This window comes from Centruroides vittatus, unplaced genomic scaffold (genome assembly GCF_030686945.1).
Source record: "Centruroides vittatus isolate TY-2023 unplaced genomic scaffold, ASM3068694v2 contig_559, whole genome shotgun sequence".
Lineage (NCBI taxonomy): Eukaryota > Metazoa > Arthropoda > Arachnida > Scorpiones > Buthidae > Centruroides > Centruroides vittatus.
Window position 1 is genome coordinate 831,356 of NW_027122332.1, and position 25,573 is coordinate 856,928.

The 25,573-nt window shown below is 28.9% G+C and overlaps 1 protein-coding gene across 1 annotated transcript in view; it reads left to right on the plus strand.

Annotated features, from left to right (window-relative positions):
- LOC136978856 (uncharacterized) overlaps nt 1-25,573 on the plus strand; it is a 131,460-nt gene that overhangs the window by 104,748 nt on the left and 1,139 nt on the right. Inside the window, 21 exon segments of the mRNA XM_067274676.1 lie at nt 936-1,012; nt 3,337-3,481; nt 3,562-3,782; nt 5,236-5,383; nt 5,473-5,773; nt 6,995-7,096; nt 11,893-12,123; nt 12,199-12,359; nt 13,017-13,077; nt 13,148-13,441; nt 13,513-13,654; nt 13,968-14,227; nt 14,299-14,419; nt 15,480-15,548; nt 18,617-18,723; nt 18,796-18,937; nt 19,009-19,143; nt 20,176-20,279; nt 24,677-24,769; nt 25,210-25,315; nt 25,392-25,529. Of these exon segments, the coding sequence (XP_067130777.1) occupies nt 936-1,012; nt 3,337-3,481; nt 3,562-3,782; nt 5,236-5,383; nt 5,473-5,773; nt 6,995-7,096; nt 11,893-12,123; nt 12,199-12,359; nt 13,017-13,077; nt 13,148-13,441; nt 13,513-13,654; nt 13,968-14,227; nt 14,299-14,419; nt 15,480-15,548; nt 18,617-18,723; nt 18,796-18,937; nt 19,009-19,143; nt 20,176-20,279; nt 24,677-24,769; nt 25,210-25,315; nt 25,392-25,529 (3,158 nt within the window).

Below are 25,573 nucleotides of genomic sequence, written 5' to 3' on the forward strand. Positions count from 1 at the left end.
ATTTATGTACAATTCTTAATAGAGTTTCTTTAATGTGCAGGAGACAGCAATGAAAATGTTTTAATGATACCATACATATTATATTAAAATATTACTACATAAAAACAGAAAAATGATGAAAGTAAAGAAATGATATATTGTTAAAAATAAGCTTGTAAGATTAGTGATTTTTCCAAAAATTTTAGTACACACTGTACAAACAGTCACTCACTTCCACTTCTATAGCAAGACTGTATTTTTCAAAAATTCATTCTGAAGAAATTCATAACATTTGCTATTATTCAATTCAGATATTGTGATGGATGCTAAAGAAATCCATTGTAGCAGGAATTTGGACAGTGGAATATGGCTGTTTTTAAAAATAAAATTTATGTAGTGCATTATATTACTCCATTTTACATCTGAGGAAGAACTCACAGCAGTTCGAAAATGTTTGTGGTGAACTTTTTCCTTTGTATTTTTCATCACACCAGATATAGGTTCTAGGAATACAATTTTTTTAACACATTCCAGTGTTTTGTGTTGTTGTTGATTTATTTACAAATGATTTAATACAAAAACGTAATAATAATAATAATGTTGTTTATGTTGCTCTTCAAGATAAAATTCTTGAAAGAATTAATAACTCAGACTGTTATGAATTACTTAATTAATTTATTATTTATTTCATATCTCTTCTGAAATATTAAAAATTATATTATTATGCATATATTTCAGCAATGTAGAAAGAACAAATATAGAATATATTTTGCATTAAATACTTACATGATATACATATATTATTAATATGGTACAAAAGTTTCAAATACTTTGAATATTCTGTTGTACAATATTATTTTATACTTGAGAATATATTCCAAGTAGAAAATTTATTTTTATTAAAATTTATATTCTAATTTAATTAACTGAAAGATTTCAATAATTTTTTCATTAAGGAAGAACAATTCTGCTTACAACTCACCATATGGACGAAGCAGATATTCTTAGTGATCGTGTTGCAATTATACATCGAGTAAGTATTTTTAAATTATTGAAAAGAATAAAGTATTTATGGGCCTTAGTAAGTAATTGATACCAAAGATCACCCAACTTTTATGTAAATTGGAACACATCTTTATACATTGCCTTGGCATCATAACCTGAAAGAGGAGTATAGGAAGTATTTGAGTCAGAATCACCAAGTGGACGCAGCCAAAAAAAGTTCTAAATTACTATTAATATCAATAAAAATTCCTATTAATTAACATAATTCTATATTATTGAATATTAAAACACACACAAAAATAAACAAATGACTTTTGACATCATGAACAGTGTTTGGGTGGGTTGATGCCCATTCTAACATTGTCTAGATAAAGAGTAAGAACAACAAATATGAACATGAAAACTATATTAAGAGTTTAGTTATTTTAGCTTACCACTGTCATGTTTATCACAATACTTGGATGGCACGGAATAGTGCAATTTTATTGGTCAGGTAGACAGGAATTGATACTAATCCAAACTCTTGTTGTAATTAATTGGGCTATTATCATGCTATAATTAATAATAGCCTGATTACCGTATATCTCGGCAGATAAGATGACCTTTAGATAAGACGATGTATAAATTTTCGTCAAAGTTTTATAGTTTTAGCATATATCTGTCCTATAAGACTACCCCCAAACTATCAACGGCCTATGAATTTAGTTTAGATCAGCAATTATCTGAATAATAATACTGTATAGCATATATGGAATTATGTCCTATTTGTAATTTTTCGAATGAACAAATTTTTATTTTCTTGCATCTGGCGATTTTTGCAAACATTCACACTAATTCGGGCATTCAGGTAATGACCTTGACTATTTACAAAAACATCCTATGGGCTATTCTATTTTGTGCACATACCCTACTCTCTTCTAGTAAATAATTACGGTTTGTCTGTCTTTTTATAATGGTTTTAATTTATATAAATTTCAATCTAATTTTTTTGTATCTGTCCTATAAGACGACTCCAGATTTTCGGGGCCATTTTTTATGGTTCAACTATCATCTTATCTGCCGAGATATATGGTAATTACAGTGAGAGTTTGGATTAGTATCGATACATCAGGCTTCGGGATGTTGATATATAGACAGGAATTGGTGTTTTTCAACAGAAAATAGTCAGCCGTTGACTTCCACCTGCAAAAGAAGATAATTTGAGACATCCAAATTTTTTCTAATGTTAACTCTAACATACTATTCACAGCTGAATTTGAAATTGTAATCAGCCAACCAATCAAATTCCATGAAAAATGAACAAATATTCAAACTCTGCAACCTCAAAAATCCCCAAAGACACTTTATGCATTTACTGGTAACTTTGTATTAAATAACCATCTGGCTGGTCAGAATAAAAAAGGGGTCTGTTTGTTACAAGCAGGAAGTAGAAGTTAATTTTACCAAAAGTAGTCATTGACGTCCTTCCAGATGAGAGGATGATTCCCAGAAAGTTACATGCATTTGTTTATGTCAAAATGTATAAAGAACAAACTAACAAATTTTCTTCTTTATTTATTAGATATCAGTGACCAAATGACATGTTTCAATATATAAATAGCAATAAATTGTATAATTTATTGCTATTTTTTATTTTTTATACATAACTAGTAGCCTGGGACACCCTCTAATGGGTGTTCTAGATGTTCTAGCAGCATTACAAATTCCTATGAGACACATTTGATGCACTTAATATATGAAAGTTTTATGTGCTTAATTTTTAAAAGTTTGATGCACTTAATATATATAAATGTATACAATTCTTCATCTTAAAAACTAAACTTTATATTGTTAATTTAAATGCTTGAAATATGACACACAATAGGGGCACTTTAGTGCCCATTTTTGGCATAACATTACACAGACGGACAGACATGCATTCAATAGGTTATATATATATATATATATATATATAGATTTTACTAATGCTTATCAAGTAATTCTAATATTATTAAATAAGTATTTAATTTGGATTTATTTGTATTATTAATTAACATTTTGTTCATATTATATATATGTTGTGCAGATATAGAACCATAAGTGGCAAAATGTAAAATCATAATTTTCAGTAAAAAAAATTTGAAAATTGGACCAACCAAAGATATCAAATATTTTGGTGGGCAATCAGTCACCAAAAATTTGCCATTTTATGTAATTATTTGATACATTTTACATCTGCTTATGGTCTCAAATAGAACATATTAAATATAATGGGAATACCCTATTATTGAAAAATTGCAAAATTTAGAGTTAGCCATGTACAGTTCTATACTCACAATACATATAAACACTGAATGGTCTTTTTTTATTTAGGGAAAACTCTTATGTTCTGGCTCTCCTCTGTTACTCAAAAGTAAATTTGGCTGTGGTTATCAATTAACTTTATCCAGACAAGGTTCAGATACAGATCGTGATAGTGATTCTGGAAGAGCTTCTTCTGCTTGTTCTGAAGGAGAAGGTAAAAATAAATTATTTGACTTATATAATGTGACATTTTAGACAATTATTACATGTTATATTCTTTTGAATTGTCTAAAGCCATTGGATTTGACACAGACGGACTGCTTAATTTTGTTCAAAGCATTATTCCAACTGCTACTCTCATGGAAGACCACGGAACTGAAGTCGTTTTAAGTTTGCCTCAAAGATCACCTGACGGAATGCCATACAACTTTTCCAGTTTTTTTACAAATTTAGATTCCAATCTTAATCAGCTTGGATTTGGTAGTTACGGATTATCTAGTACTACTCTTGAAGAGGTGAGTTTTCTTCCTACTTTTTACAGTGTCTTGATAATATAAGATAAAAAATTATTGAAATCAAGATGTTTTTGTACTTTTCCTCATATCAATAAAATTAATTCTAGAGTTTTTAATTTCTTTAAAATTCATATAATTCATCAATGTTATTTTGTTTTCCATGGATTTTGAAGATCACTTATTTATAATAAAAAATTTATTTAACTTATTAGATTTAAAATAATCCAAGACTTTGTAAAAATTCAGTGTCTCATTGCATATCTTTCCTGCTCAATGATTATGGTTATTTTTGATAGAATATCATGTAAAGGCTCAAATTTTCATTTACTAAAAGTTATATTTCACATTTTAGTTAGCAACAGATTGCTTATTTGCTTAGAGTTAATGAAGAGATATGGGTGTAATTGAATGATTATAAGATTATAATGCTTTCAGTTGCTTTGCTACTTAATCCAAATTTATTCACTTCATTACTTTGAAAATCTTTTCTACCATTATTCTGAAATTATGATGTAATAATATGGAAATGCAGTAAAATAGCTTTTTACAAAAAACACAAATAAAATTTGTTAATATTGGCAGATAGTGATTGGTATTTAACACATTTTATAATATCAAAATCATATGTTGACCAATATTCCAGGAGAGTTATTTTTATGCATTTAACTCTAATTTATTGATGATAAATGTGTACATATTTTTATACTTATGGATTAAGCATTATCAATTTAATCCCCTTATGTTAGAATAGATGTTGCTTTTCAGAAATTAGGAAAGCTAATTAGATTCACATAACTGGTTATAAGACAAAGGAACAATGATTGCACAAAAGACAACACTGATTTGACTCACAGGAGGTCAGCACTGAAAAAAGGGATGAGTAAAACAAGGTCACCATCACCAACGATTCCCCACGCAGTCAACAGTGCCACCAATTTTTTATTATGCAACAAGAAAAATATTTAGAAACATTGCCATGACACAAATATTGTGTAACATTGATATGTACAATGCAATTAACAATGACTTCAATTGTTGATTCCAGCATCTTATTCTCTTGTTTACATAGTGAAAAGAGTGAAGGAAGTTGGTAACAGTCAGAACAATTAGAACACATTCCTATCCTCTTCTCTGTATTGCAATTTTTAATTGTAAATAGTCAGTCCACTGAGTATAAAAATATATTCCTTTGGATGTACTGTATACAGTATAACTATGATTTCATGTTGATAAATTAAAAAAATTAATATTTTTCAATTCAAATATCTGTAGAATAAATAAAGCTTGCAAATAAAATAATTTCAACCTTAACAATATTAATATAATGGTATGCATAAATAATTTCTTGGTACTTTCCTTATCAAATTTATTTGTTATTTTATTAGACTTTTTATTTAGAATTTATCAAATTGTAAAAATTGGAAACTGTTATTTATTATTTTGTATACTTTAGGTATTTCTTACACTTTGTCACTTGGAAGATACAAAACTTCAGCTAGCAACTCCAAATATTATTTCTAATCCAGTACCATTACCTAGGTCAACTCTTTCTAGATCAATAAGTGACACTGAAAAATATTGTCAATTCTCCAATAAATTAGGTAAGTTTCTTCTTTTTTTTTTTTTTGAAACATACCTATAAAATTTGAATAAACTAAATTAAAATTAATAAAACTTTAAAACAATGTAGCAACAGATCTATCTGATTTAAGCATTAGTAATGATCCATGGTCTACTCAAAATCTAAATCTTGGAGGAAGCTATCAGTTAACAGGTGCAAAGTTAAAACTGCAACAGTTGGGAGCACTGTTAATGAAACGATGCTATCATACGCTTCATGACTGGAAAGCGATTGTTTCCAGTATCCTCCTTCCTTGTGTTTTTATTGCCATAGCAATGGGATTTGCACTCATAAAACCTGAAGCTACTCCTGAACCAATGTTGTTATTGACTCCATCTATGCTTGGTCCTGGTGATGTAACTTTTATTGGGTAAGTCCTGCATTTTTTTAAGTCATATAATTTTGAAACATTTATAGAATGTTAAATTATGTTCTGAGGTGTGATTAAAAAGAAACCAGACTTGACTATAAAGATTCAAATTAGTTAAGTATTAAAATCTGGATGTCCTCTCCTGCATTAATACCATGATCCTACTATTTCTGTCAAACTTCAAGTGCTTCTTGGAAATCACTATTTAAAACATTTGAAAGCACCTGTTGAGATTCAGACTGGATCTCAACCATATTGAAATGCCACTTCAAGCTTCAATTTCATTTTGGAGAACAAAAATAAGTCACAAGGTGCTAAATATGATGAGCAAAGAGAGTGGGAGAAGCCTATCATGTAATTTTTTTTGGCAAAAATGCTCATGTTTTGAAGGCTGTTTGTGCAGACACATTGATATGATGGAGTCAGGTTAGATTGTACTACGGTTTTGGTCTTTTATGACAACCATCCTCCTAAATCGAATCAAACTGTAGCAGTAAAAATCTGAATTTACTATCTGACTGGAAGGAATAAATTTCTGGTTCACAAACCCCTTATAATAAAAATAAAAACATAATCAACATATTTTTTGTCATGCTCTTGACTTGTCTTCTCTTCTTGGGTCTTGAAGATTGCAGTCTTTCCTGTGGCTTAGACTCCCAAAGCATTTCAAGATTCTTTGTGGCAAAACTTAACATTTGTTCAATTTTCAGCTTGAGAATGAACTTGAATCATAACTCAAATCACAGCATGACACACACACACACACACACACACACACACACACACACACACACACACACAATGTTATGTAACAAGCATTTTGGTTTGAAAAAAACTATCTCACTTGGCAAACTGACGTTTAGTTGTCTAAGACAGTGGTTTTCAAAGTGTGCCACAGCATCCTAGGGTGCCACAAAATGTTATAAAATTTTTATAATGTTAGAATTTAATGTATTTGTTAGAATTTGTGTAATATACTTGTTAGAATTTGATATAGGGTGCCTTGGAAAAATCTGCATTTAGCAAGGGCACCTAAAATCAAAAAAGTTTGGAACCACTGGTCTAAGACATTGATCTCTGGTGACAAAAAGACTACTTTGCACTATCACTAAACTGGACACAGTCCAGTTTCCTTTTTGATCACACCATATATTTTCTGAATTCTCTTTGTAAACAAGAGTTTATTTGATTTCTCACTATTCATGTATATTTTACTTGCAGAAAGCACAGTTCAAACAATTTCCAATCAAACCCAAACATTTTGGAAAGTTTGTTAACTTCACCAGGAATTGGAACTACTTGTATGAAAAACTCCCCTAACAGGTATACTTTTTTCTTATTTAATAAAATAACTATAATTCTTATCTATGAGATGATTTTTCATATGCATGTGTGTTATTCATCCATTATAGAAGAGAGATATTCCTTTATTGTAGAATACATTATTGTTAATATAAAAAAAAAACTTTAAAAAAAATATTATGCAATCAGTTTGAATGAAAAGTCAGTATATATTTGTAACACTTATTTAACTTGAGTAAAATGAAATTAACAAAATAAATTTTATCAAAATTACATAATTGTATTGTAAGAAATACATGAAAATTAAATTTTCATTCCGTTCCGACTTATGGAGGATAAACAACTTTAAAACATTATTTAAATAATGCAATAAAAGTAAAAATGAAAAAGAAAGGCAAACCCAAATGCTGGAAGTCTTCACTCTATTCCAAAATAAAATTTATTTTATTTTGGAATAGAGTGAAGACTTCTACTACAAAAGACATAATATACAACTTTACTAAGCTATGAATAATTAATAAAATTTTTTTATAAAATAACAGTATATTAAGTTGCATCCATGTTATCAATGACAACACAAAGCTACATTTTCATGTTATCACTCATTGCATAAGTATTGACCAAGATTCAATAATACTTTTTGGTCGATTAATAACAAGTATACAAGAAACACTGTAACTTTATAATGTTGAGAGAATATTACTAAGATATAGATATAATACTTTTGGACAAAGCATGAAAATTTCTTTAACCTGATCAATCTATATATATAATTTAGATGGGTTGTTGATAATAATAATAAGCACAGAGCCCAAACAGTTAGGAGTTGAAAGTTGAAACTTGGTACACAGTTAGGATACGTCATGAGAACGTACACTAAAAAGGGAGTTTGCGAAATTCCCCTCCATGGAGGGAAGAGGATTATAGCTTACTTTGAAGAACTCGGCTTCTACAGTACTATTTTAGATGCGGTTTTTTGTGTTTTTGACCACGTTTAATAGGGTACGCCACGAGAATACACACTAAGAAGGGATTTTTGGAAATTCCCCCCACCACGGGGAGAGGGAAAGAATTAAGGCTTATCCTAAAGAACTCAACTTCTATTGTACTATTGTAGATGCAATTTTTTGTTTTTAACTGTGTTTTAGTAGGGTACCACATTTAGTAGGATACCACGTGGGGATGAAAGAAGTGTATTCCTTAACAATGGAAGTGTTAAGAGAAAGCAGCATGCAAGATTTACAGGCACAGATGTGATTTTTTGCGTTTTTGCAGGAAATCAAACATAGTTTTAGACCCATCTAAAAATTCTCTACTTACTCTGGAAACAGGGGGACCTAATTCTTGCATTCTGTGAAAAAGGGTAAGATTGGCTATAATGTAATGATCTTAATCATCGCTATCGTTACTTTTTGCCCAAGCAACGCCGGGCTTATCTGCTAGTTTCTGATACTTTGGCATTATTGACATTAATATAGATTTTAATCCTGTAATATTGACTGTTGAATTTATCTGCCTACAAATCCATTTTATAGTAACTGTTTACACAGCACAGGAATCTATTGTATAAATTACAGCTACAACTATCATTTTGATATACTTTAATAATGAATGGAATAATAGATTACACATTAATGTTATCTTTTGTTGTTACTGCTGACACTATGAACACTTTATATATGCAATAAATGGACATTTCACTACCTAAAACAGTAAATATTTTATTCTTATGATATTTATCACAAATCATAAAAGTACATATAGGAAGGAAGTGTCATTCATTTCTGAGATCTCAAATTATGTATACAATGGTACCTTGTACTTCAAACAACTCTAACTTCAAATGATTCAAAGTTTGAACAGCCTCCTGGAATGAATTAAATTTGAAGTACGAGTCACCACTGTGTTTCTAGAAAAAAGATTTTAAGTCAAGTCTCAAAGCAATCTGAATGAAGTATCTTCATTCAGATTGCTTTGAGACTTGATGTAAAAACAAATCTAAATAATCTTTATTTATTCAACACGATGAAGTGTAATTTTCACATGATACTAGGCTTTCTTTACATTTTTTATTTCTCTCTTGTTACCAAGTAACAAGAGAGAAATAAAGAATGTAAAGAAGGCCTAGTGTCATGTGAAATTTACACTTTATTCTGTTGAATACATAAATAAGAAGACAGACACAGTTACATATTAAGATAAATAATCTTTGTTAGTTACAAATTTTTCTTGTAATTGTTACATTTATACAAAAATGGAAATTAAAAAATAGTATGTAAAGTACATTTCTAAAAATGATGACCTTGACCTAATTTTTAGAGGTCAAACATTTGACATTTTTATTCTAGACGATAAGGAAAAATTAAAATAAAAAATTATTAGAACTAGGTTAATTACATATAATGTAATGTTGTTTGTCAAAAATAGATTTTCAAATTATCTTCTGCAGCTAATGCATTGTTATGTAAGTTTCATTTCCTTTCAAATTAATATGTAAGAGAAGTCAAAGTTTCTGTTCACAAGCAATAAATCAGTAAGCAATGCAAAAACTTAAAAATTTGATATTTTTTAGTTTGTGCAATGCCTACTGATCACCTTAGACCTTAAAGCACTTTTCAACTGTTTGATAAAATCAAAGGTATTCTATTAAAATGCTTATGATTTTGACATAAAGTATTGCATACATGATCAGATGGGACTTGTTCAAGCAACATAGGAAATATATTGATTGGCACCTATGAACAACATAAATGGAAGGAATGAACCAGTCCTAATGGCACCTCTGAAAATTTCTTGATAGTCCCATCCACCTTTAATCCAAATATTCAACCTTTCATTATGCTCTTTGGGAGTCATATAGCAAATGGCCTTCACCATAAGGAGAAGTATCAACGTTTTCCATTGCAAATGATACGGCTTCTCCTGTACCATGTGGAGCAACGTGAGAATGTGCTTTCTCATGCAACAAAATAATACCGGAGCTCAGTTTTTTGGGTTGCTTAGCTTTAATGGCAGCATACAGATGGTTTAAAGTGATGAAGTAGTTCTGTGCATTTATGCTCTGACCCTCAGATAACTGCTTTACAATAGATTTGGATGCTATGGTTATATGCATAGACATTTTGGATTACTGTTATTGCATTTAAACTTGCTGTATTATAGCTGCTGGTGTAGTGGTAACAAGGCTATTCAGACTGTTGTACCAGATTTTTTCAAGGGCAAGTAGCATATAAAATTACAAAATTAGCTAAGTTTTATATTTCCAATTAAATTTAACTATGTATAGTGTGATTGCCAACAGTAAATGGTTTGTTTACTTTTGTTCAAATTCTAATACTAAAAACACATTTTTTATCAAAAAAGGGCAAACTCTTCTAAATACTGAGGCTTAAGTGATACAATGCATTAAACCTGTTAATATATGTCTGTTTTGAAAATGGCTGCCTTTATGTATTATTATTTAAGATCAAATCATCAACTCATTAAATATTTAATGAACTGTTAAAATTCATAACTTAAGAACAAATTTGGTTATGAATTTTAGTAACTAGTAACTTTTATAAACTTATAAAATTAACTCTAACAAAAATTATCTTAGTGGAGCATTTCTGCATCAAAAGATCTTTGTCCTGCATACTCTGCTTTTAATATCTCATAAAATCATTACTCACACTGACATATTTTTGTTTACGACTACATTCCAAATTACAGCTAACACAAGGCCAATTTAAGCAATGTTCTTTAATCATTGGGACTGCAGCATCACAAACAGAAATCCTCCATATACATTTAGATAATTGCAATTCTATTCTGTCATTAATATCATGGCAAAAGGAAAATGAATTGATTTGATTGTTTCTTATCATTTTGGACAATCGAGACTATTGTACAATGTTTAAAAAATCTACACATGAGCTATATTGACAATGCCCTTCTCATAGAAATCAGATCAGATGATCTTTTTTGGCAATGTTCATTCTTAATTAGATGTCTTACTACAGTTTTAACTATTAAAGATATTGTTTAAGTATTTATGAACATTACCTCTGTCTTACTTCATCCTTCAGATTCTTGCATGAATTAAAGTTTTTTTAAATGCTTTTATTTTGCCATACTGGAATCTCATCATTATCTGAAATTTAAAAAATTAATAAGTTAAAAAAACTAATTGTAAATACTATAATCAGTGTATTAGAAATACTAAAATTATTAAATTTATTCTATTAAAAATATAGATTTTTTTTAACATTTTAATAATTTAAAAATTAAACGTTATTATGCTTTAGGAAATGCTAATCTCATTTACCTCTAGCATTAAATTAGTAAGTGATTAATTTTTAATCAGTTTAAAAATCTGCCATTTTTCAATGTGCATTGACTTTCGTGAAATCCAGATTCATGGCTATTTATCATACATTGCGGAATTAATATTTTTATGGAATGAAATGATCAAAACAAGATAATTTCTCTTTAATTTTAATTTATGATTTCTCATTTTATAGTATGAAAAATAGAAAAACTGCTTTCTTCCAGGAATCTTAAGCTTTTCAAATGAAATAATAAAAGTTAAAACTAGACTTTTTATATATTAAAATTAAAGAATATCAAAGAAACATCTTTTATATATAAAAATTTTTATTAATTTTGAAGATGAGATTTAATTCTTGAAACTATTAACAAAGAATAAAAAGTTTAAAACTACTAGAAGAAGGCAGTTAGTTACATTTAACATTCAAGATCATTACAAAGTATTTTATAATATTTTATAACTTAGCAAAAAATGGATCACACTATTTAAAATATTTTATTTTTTGCAGATATACATCTACATGTAATGAAATTACAAACATTACTGCAAAAAACTTTTTACCAACAGCCATGGAGTTAGAAAAATCAGTTTGTATGTGTGATCAGTCGTGTGTCATATCGAAAAAAGAGGAAAATCTGCCATACCTAACTACTTCTACAGGAGATATTGTTTTCAATCTGACAGATGTAAATATAAATAAATATTTATTGAATACGTATATGGCCTTCATCGAGAAAAGGTAAGACAACATCTTTGTTAATTAAAATTCTTATATTAATCAAGACATGTTTTAAATGAAATTTGAACATTATAGATATGGTGGGTGGACATTTTCTAATACGAAAAATAATACAGAGATCAAGATATGGTATGAAAACACAGGATATCATTCCGCACCTTCTTATCTAAATTCGATAAGTAATGCCATTCTCAGAGCAAATATGAAATTGAAAGGAGCAGATCCATCACAATACGGTAATTTGAAAATTATTCTATATATAGAACTTGCAAATATTCTATGTAGAGTATAAAATAAACTAGCAGATAAGCCCAGTGTTGCTTGGGCAAAAAGTAACGATAGCGATGATTAAGATCATTACATTATAGCCAATCTTACCCTTTTTCACAGAATGCAAGAATTTGGTCCCCCTGTTTCCAGACTAATTAGAGAATTTTTAGATGGATATAAAAATATGTTTGATTTCCCACAAAAATGCAAAAAACCACATTTGCACCTGTAAATTTTGCACACCGCTTTCTCTTAACACTTCCTCCGCAAGGAAAGTGTTAACAACCTCTCCCCTGTGGGAGGAATTTTGAAAAATCCCTTCTTAGTGTACTACATACCCTATTAAAATGCATTCAAAAATGCAAAAAACCCCATTTAAAATAGTACAGTAGAAGCCAAGTTCTTCAGGGTAAGGCTTAATTTTCTCCCATTCCCCGTGGGGAAATTTTGAAAAATCCCTTCTTAGTGTAAGTTCTCGTGACGTACCCTAACTGTGTACCAAATTTCAACTTTCAACTCCTAACAGTTTGGGCTCTGTGCTTATTATTATTATTATTACTATCAACCCATCTCGATTATATATATAGATTGTACCCAGTTACTTAAATGAAATTGTTTTGCAGGAATCACAATTTATAATCATCCTATTCATCTAACTTCTGAACAACTGGGACGAGATACAATGTAAGTTAAAATAACTTTTGCTCAATGTAATTAATATTTTTGTATTACTATATTAAATAATTTTTTACAGTGTACAGAGGGCTGCAGAAATTGGTATCGCATTAGTCTTTCTATTAGGATTTGCTTTTGTACCGTCGAGTTTTATAGTTTATGTAGTCAGAGAAAGAACACAAGAAGAAAAGAGATTACAGTATGTAGGTGGTGTAGGACCATTACTCTATTGGTCGTCAGCTCTTCTTTGGGATATGTTGCTCGTAATTATCACGGTATTGCTTTCTGCCGCAATAATAGCAAGCTTTTCGTTACCAGTTTATGTTTCACGTCTCAATTTACCAGCTGTTCTATTATTACTATTGCTTTTTGGGTAAGTTTGATGAAATTAAAAAATATATCAAATTTATTTTAAAATTATTAAAATTTTTTTTATTTTTATAGCTGGGCAACTACACCCTTAATGTACTTGCTTGAAAAATTGTTTCAAGAAGCTAGTATTGCCTTCATGGTCTTGTATTGCATCAATATTTTTATTGGATTGAACATTATGGTGGCTCTTTTAGTTCTTAGTCTCTTCAGCAAGGTCAGTGTATATTTTTTAATTTAATGTACCATTAAAATGTAAAAAGATAATAATTTAAATGCTTTAATTGTTTATTTCATATTTATAGTTAAACCATTGCATTATAGTTACTAATGTAAACTTTTCCAAGACAGAATACAGACATTATATGTCTATTGCTGTCATACATCAAATATTGGTTCCATATCATTTCTAATTCCTTTTTAATCAAACATAAAAGAAGAAAACAAATTTTTATATCATGAATTTTATTACCAGCTGTAAGAAGAAAACATTATAAAGATACTAATTTAGTATTTGTTTGTCTTTTAAGGAAACCACTCATCTAGTGAATATCTTAAAATATTTTGCCATGATGTTCCCTCAATATACCGTTGTTGGTGGATTATTTGAATTGGCACGAAATCATTTACAAGCTGACATATTTGCCATGTTTGGACAAGACACATATAAAAATCCATTTAGTATGGATTTATTGGGACAATACTATATTGCTATGGCACTAGAAGGAATAATTTTCTTTGTTATAAATTTATTACTTGAATATCAATGGAAGAAGAAATTTTCAAGAGTGTAAGTTTGTTTCTTAATGTTTATTACTATTTGTTTTTCATTTTTTAATGAAAGAGATCCTGCTCATTTAGATCAAAACGTCCTTCAAGAAGTTCAAGTGTTATAGAAGATAGTGATGTTTTAGAAGAGAGAAAAAGAGTTCAAAGTGATGTTAGCAAACATGACATTCTAAAATTAGTTGATGTAACACAGGTAATATTGTAATTTATTTTGTAGTGATTATTGTAATTAAAATGTATTGATGCTTACTTATATAATGCTTGCTTATAGACATGCACAATTATTTGCAAATGTGTAAAATTATTTTCTAAGATTGAAAGTTTAAAAAGTAGTTCATTTATGGTATATGAAACAACGTAATGTATTGCTTCATATGCCATATTTACAACGAGAATCTAATGAAGATAAAAAGGAAACCTATGATACTTTAAATAAACAAATATTTTCACCTGTTGAAATCTATAAATCATATTTAATGGAATTCTAATGAACATTTTGTTATGATTTTCAGTATATTATTGTTGTTGAATTATTTGAATTGGCATAAAATTATTTGCAAGTCTATATGTTTCTATATATTCAAACAAGATACATATAAAAATCCACTTAATATGGATTTATTGAGCTAACATTACTATATATTGCAGTAGTAAATTCATTAGACATTTTTAAAAAGTCCTGTAAAAACTTACAGATCAGAAAAGTTAGTATTCAACAATAAATTAATTTTATTAGAAGCATTGAACTTTTAGATATATTTTTTTCCCATAGTAGTTAAAAAACATAAAAATTTAATAACATTCATCCATAACTTAACAAAATATATTTGTCCCTGGTAAACTATCATCGATCATAAATGGGAGGATCTACTATCTTTTTTTGTTAATTCCATTACTCCTAATTGCTTTTTAGATCCACTCATAATTAATGAGTGAATCTAAATTTTTCATGTTTCAAAGGAAATCTTCAAAACATGAAAATTTCGAAAAAGAAACTCTGGAAAGCATCTCAAATTAGTTCAAATTATAATGATTTATTATTTATTTTAATTACATAAAAATGTTCAATGGAATTTAAGTTAATTACTCCACTAAGCTTCATCTCTATCTTGTAGCAGCTGTTTTAACTTGACAAATCAAATTCTTATCAGTTGTGTTATATCAAGTAGATTAATAATAATATAATAAATCTTTTACTTTATAATTTAAATAAAAAATGATTATAATAATAATAATTTTTTTTATTAATATAGATATTTAGAAATATGACAGGCCAAAACTGTGCTGTGGATAATCTTAGTCTATCCATTCCAAAAGGAGAGGTAAGTCAAATTAAATTGTTTCCATTGCAATTTAACTGCATTCATATCAGTTGGTTTTATTTTTACATATAAGAATTTTGAAAAGTTTTAATAAATTATGTCATACATGATTCATTCAAAAGTAATATAGCAAGATGATTTATCATCAAAAATATGATAAAACTATTAGATATGCCTGGTGCTGCCCAAGCAAAAAGTAACAACAAACATCAAAATGAAAACCATATTATGGTTATTTTAGCCTATCATTGTTATGTTTATTGCAATACATGGATGATATGGAATGATACAATTTTATTGTTTAGGTTGACAGGAATTAATGTTTTCAAACAAAGTAGTTGTTGACTTCTGTTTGCATGAGAAGATAATTCAAGATATCCCAACTTTTTTAATGTTAACTCTAGTGTACAGTACATGCACCATTCACAGCCAAATATGAAATGGTAATTGGCCAACCAATCAAATTTTGCAAAAGATTGACTAAATATTTAAACTCAGCATTCTAATAACATATTTTGTGTTCGCTGGTAACTTTGTATTAAGTAATTTTCTTATTCGAATACCATCATCCCAGTGATCAGATAGAAAGGGGAACTTGTTGCGGGCAAGGGGTAGAAGTTAATTTAATCAAAAGCAGTCATTGACCTCCTAAATGAGAGGATGGTCCCTGAAAAGTTTCATTGCATTTGTTCAAACTGTGTCAAAATGTATAAAAAACAAACTACCAACAAACTTTCTGTCTTCTTTATATATTAGATAAAAATTTTCTCATTAGGGAAGTGCTAATAGTTTGTGATATTATATAAAAAGCTTTTTGAATTATCAAGTAATATGATATTATTTTTTAGTTGAATGAAACATCATTATGTAGATATAGCACAGTGTTTCACATAATACAGATTTGTCTTCTGTATAAAAATATCTAGCAATGAGTTGCATAACTTTCCTGGCTTTTATGAGAGAGTATTTTGAAAATAACATTTGTGTTATTAATCAAAATAAGTAAAATTAGATGTGGTGCCATCTGTTATGAGATTTTGTTATAAAAACTTTATATATTTTTAATTGTTACAAAATAGCAAAAGACTTAATTTTAAGGGAAGAGTGAGTTTCATAAAACACTAGCAAATGAGTCCAGCATTGCTTGGGCAAACGATTTGGATGATTTGATAAATATTACACATTTTGAAATTAAGTTATTACTATCAAAAACAAAAAATAGTATAGTATAAGCTGTTCTTCAAGTTAAGCCTTAATCCTCTCTCCCTGCAGGGGAATTTCCAAAAATCCCTTCTTAGTGTGCATTTTCATGATGTACTCTAACTATGTACCAAATTTCACCTCTTTAGGTTCAGCAGTTTGCTCTGGGCAATGATGAATCAGTCAGTCACTCAGTCAGTCAGGACATGTTTTAGATTGTAAATGCTAACAACAAACAAAATCTTTATTAAGTTTGACTCTTTGCGAGATATGACATGTGACCACTCTCTATCTCTCCATTCCTTTCACAACCAAAATTTAATAAAATCATGTCCCTTATATACAAGCTACCATGTCAAATTTTATTTCTTTATCTTCACCCTGTCCTGAGATATTAAGCAAAATAGATGCCAACACACACATATGTACATATCCATGGAATTTTTTTTACTTATTTGAGTGTCAGCAGGTCTCAAAATGTGGAGATTTGCAAAAAACTCTGAGGGTCAAATTTGACATGATTACTATACTTTTCCTTATTATGTATACGTACAGCTGGAAAAGTAAAATCTTTCACCGATATGAAAACTGATGGAAGCATTCTAATTTGCTTTATTATTTTTTAATTTAACACTTGAGAAACAATTATTTACTTGTAATACACTGTATTACTAATATAATTTGTGTCTAAGTACAAAGTTAGAAAAAATCAATTTTGCAATAATTTGTTTTTGAATTATGTGAAAATAACTAAATCCTGTTCTAATCTCACTAATAGAATATTTGAAATATTTTATAGGGACATCTTCAGAGTTAATTATATTATAAAATGATGACTTAAAGTGTTTATAATATAGTCAAATTTCTCTTTAGCAATATTTAATGGAACAAAAAATACTTCTTTACAGAGATTTATTGTTATAAAAAGAGTTTTTTAAAAAGTATCCCCTTCCTTATTTAACATTGTTGGACTGCAAATAGTGTTGTTATTATTCTGACATTGTGTAACTTCATAATTTTTTTGTCTCTAGATAGCATTTAAGTGATTTCACTGCCTCTATATTATTTGTAATTTATCTCTACATTATTTTTAATTTATGAATCAGAGTCCAAAATCGGTCAGAACCCAAATCTTCCTAGGCAAAAATGAACTAAGTAAAACTAAAACATTAAAAATCTAATTAAAAAAATATATAATTTCTTAAGAAGAATACATCTATTAAAATTACAAAAAGCAATTTTCAACACTTTCTAAGAGAATTGAAAATTGCTTTTCAATTCTCTTAGAAAGTGTTGTAGTGTTGTAGAATCAATTTTCTCTGTAGAAAATTACACTAATTTTAAAAATAAAAGAGGCTTTTTGATAATTATTTTTACCTAGTAAGATGAGATTCTGACAGATTTTGGATTTTTACTGTAACATACAGGTTTACTATAAACTGGAAGTCCCAAAAAAGTGCTAAACTGCTCTAGAAAATGTTAAAACTGGTTTTCTTCCTCACTTAACATTAGGTTAAATGCTATCAAAATATTTAGGCACTAAAATACCAAAAATATACTAAAACACATATAATTTATGATAGAACACAGTTATGAATATATAAGCTGGAAAATAGGAAAAATCCTATTTAAATTTGAATAGTTTTTCTATTTTCTCTTGATATATTGTAAGTATTGAAATAATATGAAAGTCAGTACTAGCTCAACAGTAACCACAGAAATTACTCTACTAAAGAAACTTGATAATTTCATTAAGGAGTGAATAAAAACAATTAAATTATACAGTTTAATATCTCATTATATTTAGTTTGCTTTTGTTATATTGATAATTATAAATACACAATTTAAAAAATTTTTAATATTTCTAGTGTTTTGGTTTATTGGGAGTGAACGGAGCGGGTAAAACAACCCTCTTTCGAATTTTAACCGGTCAGTTAAGGCCTACAATGGGAAATGTATACGTTAAGAATATGAGGTAAGTCTTTGCCTATCAGTAATATATTCTAACAAGATCAGATTTAAATACAAAAAATTTCACGTATTTCAGTGTTTCTAAAGTTCTTTCTACAAGTAGTCAATTATTAGGATATTGTCCCCAAGCAGATGCACTAGATGATTTACTAACTCCAGAACAGCATCTTTTTGTTTACGCCAAGTTGAGGGGTATTCCAAGCCAGGAAATAAAAGAAGTAAATACTTTAAAACAAACAAATAATAAACAAAATTTCTTCAACATCTAAATTCACTTTTTTTTTTACAGATAATTTATCGTGCCTTATCGAAATTTCATTTAAAAATGTATGCCGATCGCAGGGTGGGTACTCTAAGTAGAGGAACCAAAAGAAAAGTCTGTACGGCAATTTCCATGCTTGGAAATCCACAGATTATTTTATTAGTAAGTACTTTTCAATTTTTCAGAGTATTAATTCTGTTTTAACCGAGAGTAAATTCATTTGTAGATTCGTATGTACCAGAAGAAATATCAAGTTCATACTAATTAATTTCTAAACACTCAAACAGCCTAGAAAATTGATTTTATGTTCTCATTTATCATTTTTGTTATATCATACACATCCAAAATGTTTTTATTTTCTATAGTGCTTTCTTTGTTTGCATTAAACATGTGACAAATAACAGACATCAAAGTATTATAATTTAAACTTGCATTTGATAATTATTTCATAATGCAACCATTTGAAATGATAATAATAATAATCATTATTATTATTTAAAATCAAATTTACAGAAGAAACAATATTAATATCTTCTGAAGCCATCTTAGTTGTATATTATAGCCTTAATTTAAGTACAGATGTTAATGAACCATTTGAAAATGTAAACAAAATATTAATTTATCTTTATTTTTTTGTAATATAATTTATATATTTTCTTATTTTGGTTGACTTAATACTTTAATGATGGTTTAGTTAACTATTTTATTATCATTAATTTATTTTACAGACACAGTTACAGCTTATCAATCGAGAATGAATATAAATAAACTTTTATTTTACTTTTAAATAAAAGTTTATTTTTATTTAATAAAATGTTTTAACAATTCAACAATTTCCAAAAAGAAAAAAGCGTCTGTCTAATTACGAATTACAGTTTTTTAAACTGACCTTTTAAAAATTAAAAATAATAGATAGTGCCTACAGATAAACGTTTCTATATTAACAAATGATTATTCTAATTTAGTACTGTGAATTTTTTAACAATTTTGCTATTTTTTTGTTACACTGTAAATAATTTTTAAAATTTTATGTGGCTGCATGTATTTAAGTATCCTGTTACCAGAAGTTCAGCATCTAAAAGAAAGAAAAACATTTAGAAACCAAACTCTAAAATTTTCAAAATGACATTTTGCAATGTTTAAATGAGTATGTCTAGATTTAACTAAATTATACGAAATTTTTTGTTTGCGTAGGACGAACCCACAACCGGTATGGATCCCGTGACGCGACGTTTAGTTTGGACCAATGTTCAACAAGCCATCAAAGATCAAAGATCGGTAGTTCTTACTTCTCACAGGTAAGATCAATTTAAAAGTTTTCAAATGTAATATTGTTTAGTTTAAAATTTATTTTCACAAATTATACAAATATAGTGGAGACTATTGTTCATGGATTTTAGTTTATTTTAGTTCCTTGAAAGCAATTTATTTTGCCATATGTTATTTAGTAATAATTTAGATTGTAATTCTTACAGAAAAATTTTATTTTAATTATTTTAAAATTTAAAATTTAATAATCAAATATATTGTTGAATATAGTGAATAATTGTCTGAGAATTGACAATTTTCATTCTAGACAACAACTATAATATAATACACAAGAAGATGATGTATTCTGCATTTTGTAAATTCTAACATAAACATATTTTAAGATAAATATAAACAAAATACTTTTGTTAATAAGTAATAAATGTATTTTTTAAACAATAAATGCATTTTAAAGTATGCTTTAAACCTAAATAAACTATCATTTTCTAACATTTTAAACTAGGGTTCCTCAAACTCTTTTGACTGTTGACCACTTCAAGGATTCCACCCACTCCCCAATTCCTTTTCTTTTTTTTGTGAATACAGTTAACAATAACAATAATAATAAATAATCTGTATTAATCCCTAACAGATTACCAAAGTAATCCATATCATCTCTGACGAATTTTCAATTCCAGATATGGAACACTTTGTAAATCCATTTTAAACTAATATACAATGTGAGAATATTTAGTATATTTACGGTATAAATATACGAAAAACGTAAATGCATTTAATAATAAATATAAATACTTAATATAAATAATACCCGTATAAATACAAATAATAAAATTACTTGTTAACAGATTAAATCATAAATAAATACAGTAAAACCTGTCTATGGCGACCACCCACGGTTCCTTCAAAAAGTGGTCTTTTAGACAGGTGGTGCCGTAATACCGTATTTTCCAGTGGCGTGCCGTCATTGGAAGCGATGGAAGCGCCGCTTCCACCTTCCAATGACCTTCCCTTGTATTTTATAAAATATAAATTTTCATATTTTAACCTACTTTGCATTAATTAAAATTAATATTTTATTATAACTGCATTATATATCTTTTACAAATTTCTATACTAAGTGTGAAAAAAACGACAAGATTGCTATTGTATATTCGAATAATTCGGTGGCGGAAGGAGTATCGAAACCGGGTCAGTTTCCAATCAGCCAGATTATATAGGCATTGGCACATGCGGTTTACAGAGCACCAACCTCACCCGGTTTAGCTGGTAGAAGCAACACACGCATAAAGCGTCCAATTTTATATCTCGGACCGGTTGTGGGCTGTTAGCCTCCTGCCTGCTACATATTCGGCCGTCCTCGTCCGATTATGTGAATCATGAGTAGACTAGATCAACGGCGGGCAACCCCCGACCCGCGGGCCAGCTACGGCTCGCGAAAAGTTTCTATCCGGCCCGCGAGATCTTTAATAGATTATTAATAGTTATTTTTCCAATTCTTTGTAATTTTCGAAAACGATAAGAGAAATAAATGTAGTAATTAACTTTTTATTTATTTATTTCATATTTGCAGACTAAACAATATGAAAAAAAATTTTTTAAAGTCAATTCCTACTTAGATCAACAAAGAAAAATTTTATTCTAGTTACTTTTTATTAAATAATTACAATTAATATAAATATGTATATACATATGCTAAATATCTCATATAAAAGAAATTTTTTTCTCCCATATAAAACTAAAATTAATTAATTAAATTTAATTAATGAATTAATATTTGAAAAAAACTGTATTAACATCAAGTGTCATCCACTACAAGTTTTAAAAAATGTATTTGAACTTGAGTGGATGAATAAAAAGTATTTTATTAACGATTGAAAATTTGATCAAGATATATAAATATATATAGGGAGAGTGTGAACTAATAGTAGGAATTTCAAAAATTACAAGTCACAAGAAGGCATCAATTAACTACTACGGCCCGCGGAAAGAACGTAAAATTTATTCTGGGCCATGTCATAAAAAAGGTTGCCCACCCTAGACTAGATTTATAACTTAACCCAACCGATAGGAGTTTACTGGCATGTTTTTATGATAGTTCTGTATAGCTGACAGAAGTTTAAAAAAAATCCATTAAAATATTTGATATATTTATTCTGCGTTTATTCTACTCTCCCATCTTATATTACCTACGGATTTCAATGTTAAACCGGTGATATTGCAATTATAGTATGTCCGATATGTAAGGGAATGCAGAAAAAACGTGTACAATTCTTGTATAATGTTAAAAAATTAACTGTTACTTTGGCAGCATCGTTTACAACCAAATTTAATGAATGAGACGTACAATGGTACAAAAAAAGTTCTAGAATTTATTTTCCTTAAATTTACGATTTATGTATCCGTTGTCATAAAAATTTGTCTTTCCAATGTTTTCCCAAGACTACAGATATTCAAGTACAAAGTAACCGGTTTCGACTTATTTCTACTAAGTAGTAGTTTTAAGAGATTAGGGAATGGAGTCATAAATAAAACCCTGCAGAAAGAGCCAGAATTTTACTTAAACAAAAGCTTAACCCAACCAATCACTAGCTCAGTACAGTGGGGAATTGGTTTCCGTGTACACCTGGTATTAAAACGAATTAGTTAGAAAACAAATGACTATTAAGTTTAACGTATTTAGATTTTTACAGCTACGGTGAGAAACGTTTAAAATTTACAACAGCCCTGTGGCGTCCTTTGAGATATACTAGTGATGCGACCAAAGAGGCATTTGACATTGACCGGTATCGGCACCCTCGGGATTTGGCAACCTGCGTGCATTGCACGCGCCGCACACCTACCAGGACGTCTCCGATTCCATTCATTAGCCACTCGTAGGGAGCTATTTCACTAAGTGGATTGTTTTAAGATTTAAAAAGTAAAGAATAATTTGTTATTTTTATGTACGTTTCTTCATAAAGTTATATTTAATTATAAGTTTCTTTAAAAGTATATTCGTAAAATTGAAGCAATTTGGAAATCAAAGCGGAATAGAATTTAACATTGGTAGACAATATAAAATAAATATTGAAAATTATAACAAGATAATTACGATCAATAGATATATCTAAATTAATAGATGTTATATGTTTTTTTCTCAAAGCAAGAATTGGCATTTAGAGGGCGTAGGGAATTTATTGAATCTAATAACGGAGGTAATTTATTGAATCTAATAACTGAGGTAATTATATTGAACTTTCTTATTTATTAGGTACGTCAGATAATCTGTTAAAAATACATTTAAAGAAGTATACGGTTTTTACTGGCTTATCGAACAAACGAATACGAACGGGCCTTGACGCGCAATTGATTGCCCCTGGAAGTCGGCTTCTTACAGAAACACAGCTTCCCTATCATCAAATGTCACGGCACGCCACTGGTATTTTCGTACGTATTTCGAGCACTTTTTAGCCATTTCTACTAAGCAAAACTCGAAGTGAGCAAAAATAAGCGAATTTTTTCAACAATAGAGCTATATTGGTATTGTATTTTATTCTTATCGAATAACTGGATTCACAGGAGTCGTCGTGATTTTATAAGACAGATTTAATACCATTATTTTAAAGATTAATACAATACTTGTATTTTCTCGATTATAATGCACACTTTCTTTTTTCCGACTTAATTCAACTCCGTTCTTTTCGTTCGCTCCTCAGTTACGTCTATTACGTCATCGATATACAAGCGTGTCGTATCTCTCCATCACTTTGGTTTTGGTTTTCGTTAGTTTAATCTTATTTTAACATTTAATATTTTCTTAAGTACAATAAGTAAAATTATTAATTATTAAGGAAAATACTGTAGATTTACGGTAAAATAAATTTCGCTTTCCCACAGTCAAACGTCGCCACTAATTGCCGTTGTGATAAACCATTTTCACTTTCTCTGATAACTTTAACACGATTTTCTAACGACAGCACTTTGCATTTCTTTCGCTTTTCCGACAATTTAGAACAAACTGAAATGAATTTCCTTTGTTGCTAGACTAATTCATTAACAACTGCACCTAATTTCAAGGGTGGGAGATGTGTCCGAGGTGGGTTCGAACAAGAGTTTAGACTAGATATATTCGCGGAAGTGGTCGCTTGTTGCAGTTGTTGTATGTTGTTTCGGACCAAACATCGATGTCCGCGGTCGCGTTACACAAGTGGTCGTTTAATACGGGTAACTTATACGAAGACTCTATGTATAAACTATTCCGTGCCAGAAATTTTTGCCCGTTTTGACGGGTGTCCGTCGAATGCAGGTGGTGCCCTAAGCAGTTTTCACTGTATCATCAAATTTAACATAGATAATATTTCAAATTTATATTAAATACTATCAAATACTAGAACTTCTAAAATTGTTTATAATATTTTTATTGATTAAACTGTTAATGAAATTTCAGTATGGAAGAGTGCGATATATTGTGTTCAAGATTAGCGATCATGGTAAACGGAAGACTGCAGTGTCTCGGATCGCCTCAGTATCTCAAATACAAGTTAGTTTTTATATTTAATTAAATCTTTTATCCTTATTAATGCCATGCAAATAATGGTTAATGGAGAATACAGTAATATTTTTCTTGGTTTTAAGTAAAATTATGAAATAGAAAAACCTGTGATTGGTGAAAATTAATTTTGTAATACAACATATTCATTTGGATTCACATAAACTAAAGAATAACTCATAAAAGGATCTGAAAATTAATTTATGCCCTTGTTTGGTACTTACGAGTTACATAACTGTCTTTAAAAGTCGTCATAATTTACTTAATGGGGTTAGTAGGGCCTAATTGAAAAGTTGTTACTCACAAGATGATTTAAGATGATGTTTCAATTATAATTAAATTTCTACCAGCCCAGACATTACGTACATCAGTTTTATAAAATAAAATTAGATGATCCGATTCATTATTTTTGAAAATTATTTATACATTAGGTTCGGAACAGGGTACACAATTAGCATACGAGTAGCGGACGGTGTCACCGATTGGGGCGTAATTGTCAATTTTATCCACGTGAATTTTCCTTCTGCAATTCTCAGGGTAAGTTATATTATTATTATTGTTGATTTTGGATGTATCCCATGATTAATTATGCTTTCATTACAATTACAATTAGGCTCATCACTGCAACATGGTCGAGTTTAGTTTACCTTCTAAGAATATACCACTATCGGAAATATTCGGAAATCTGGAAAAGCATAGCGACAAATTAGGTATACTGGACGTTTCGGTTAGCCAAACGACACTAGATCAAGTAAGTTTTATTTAATAAATTAGAACAAGATATTGTTTTCAAAT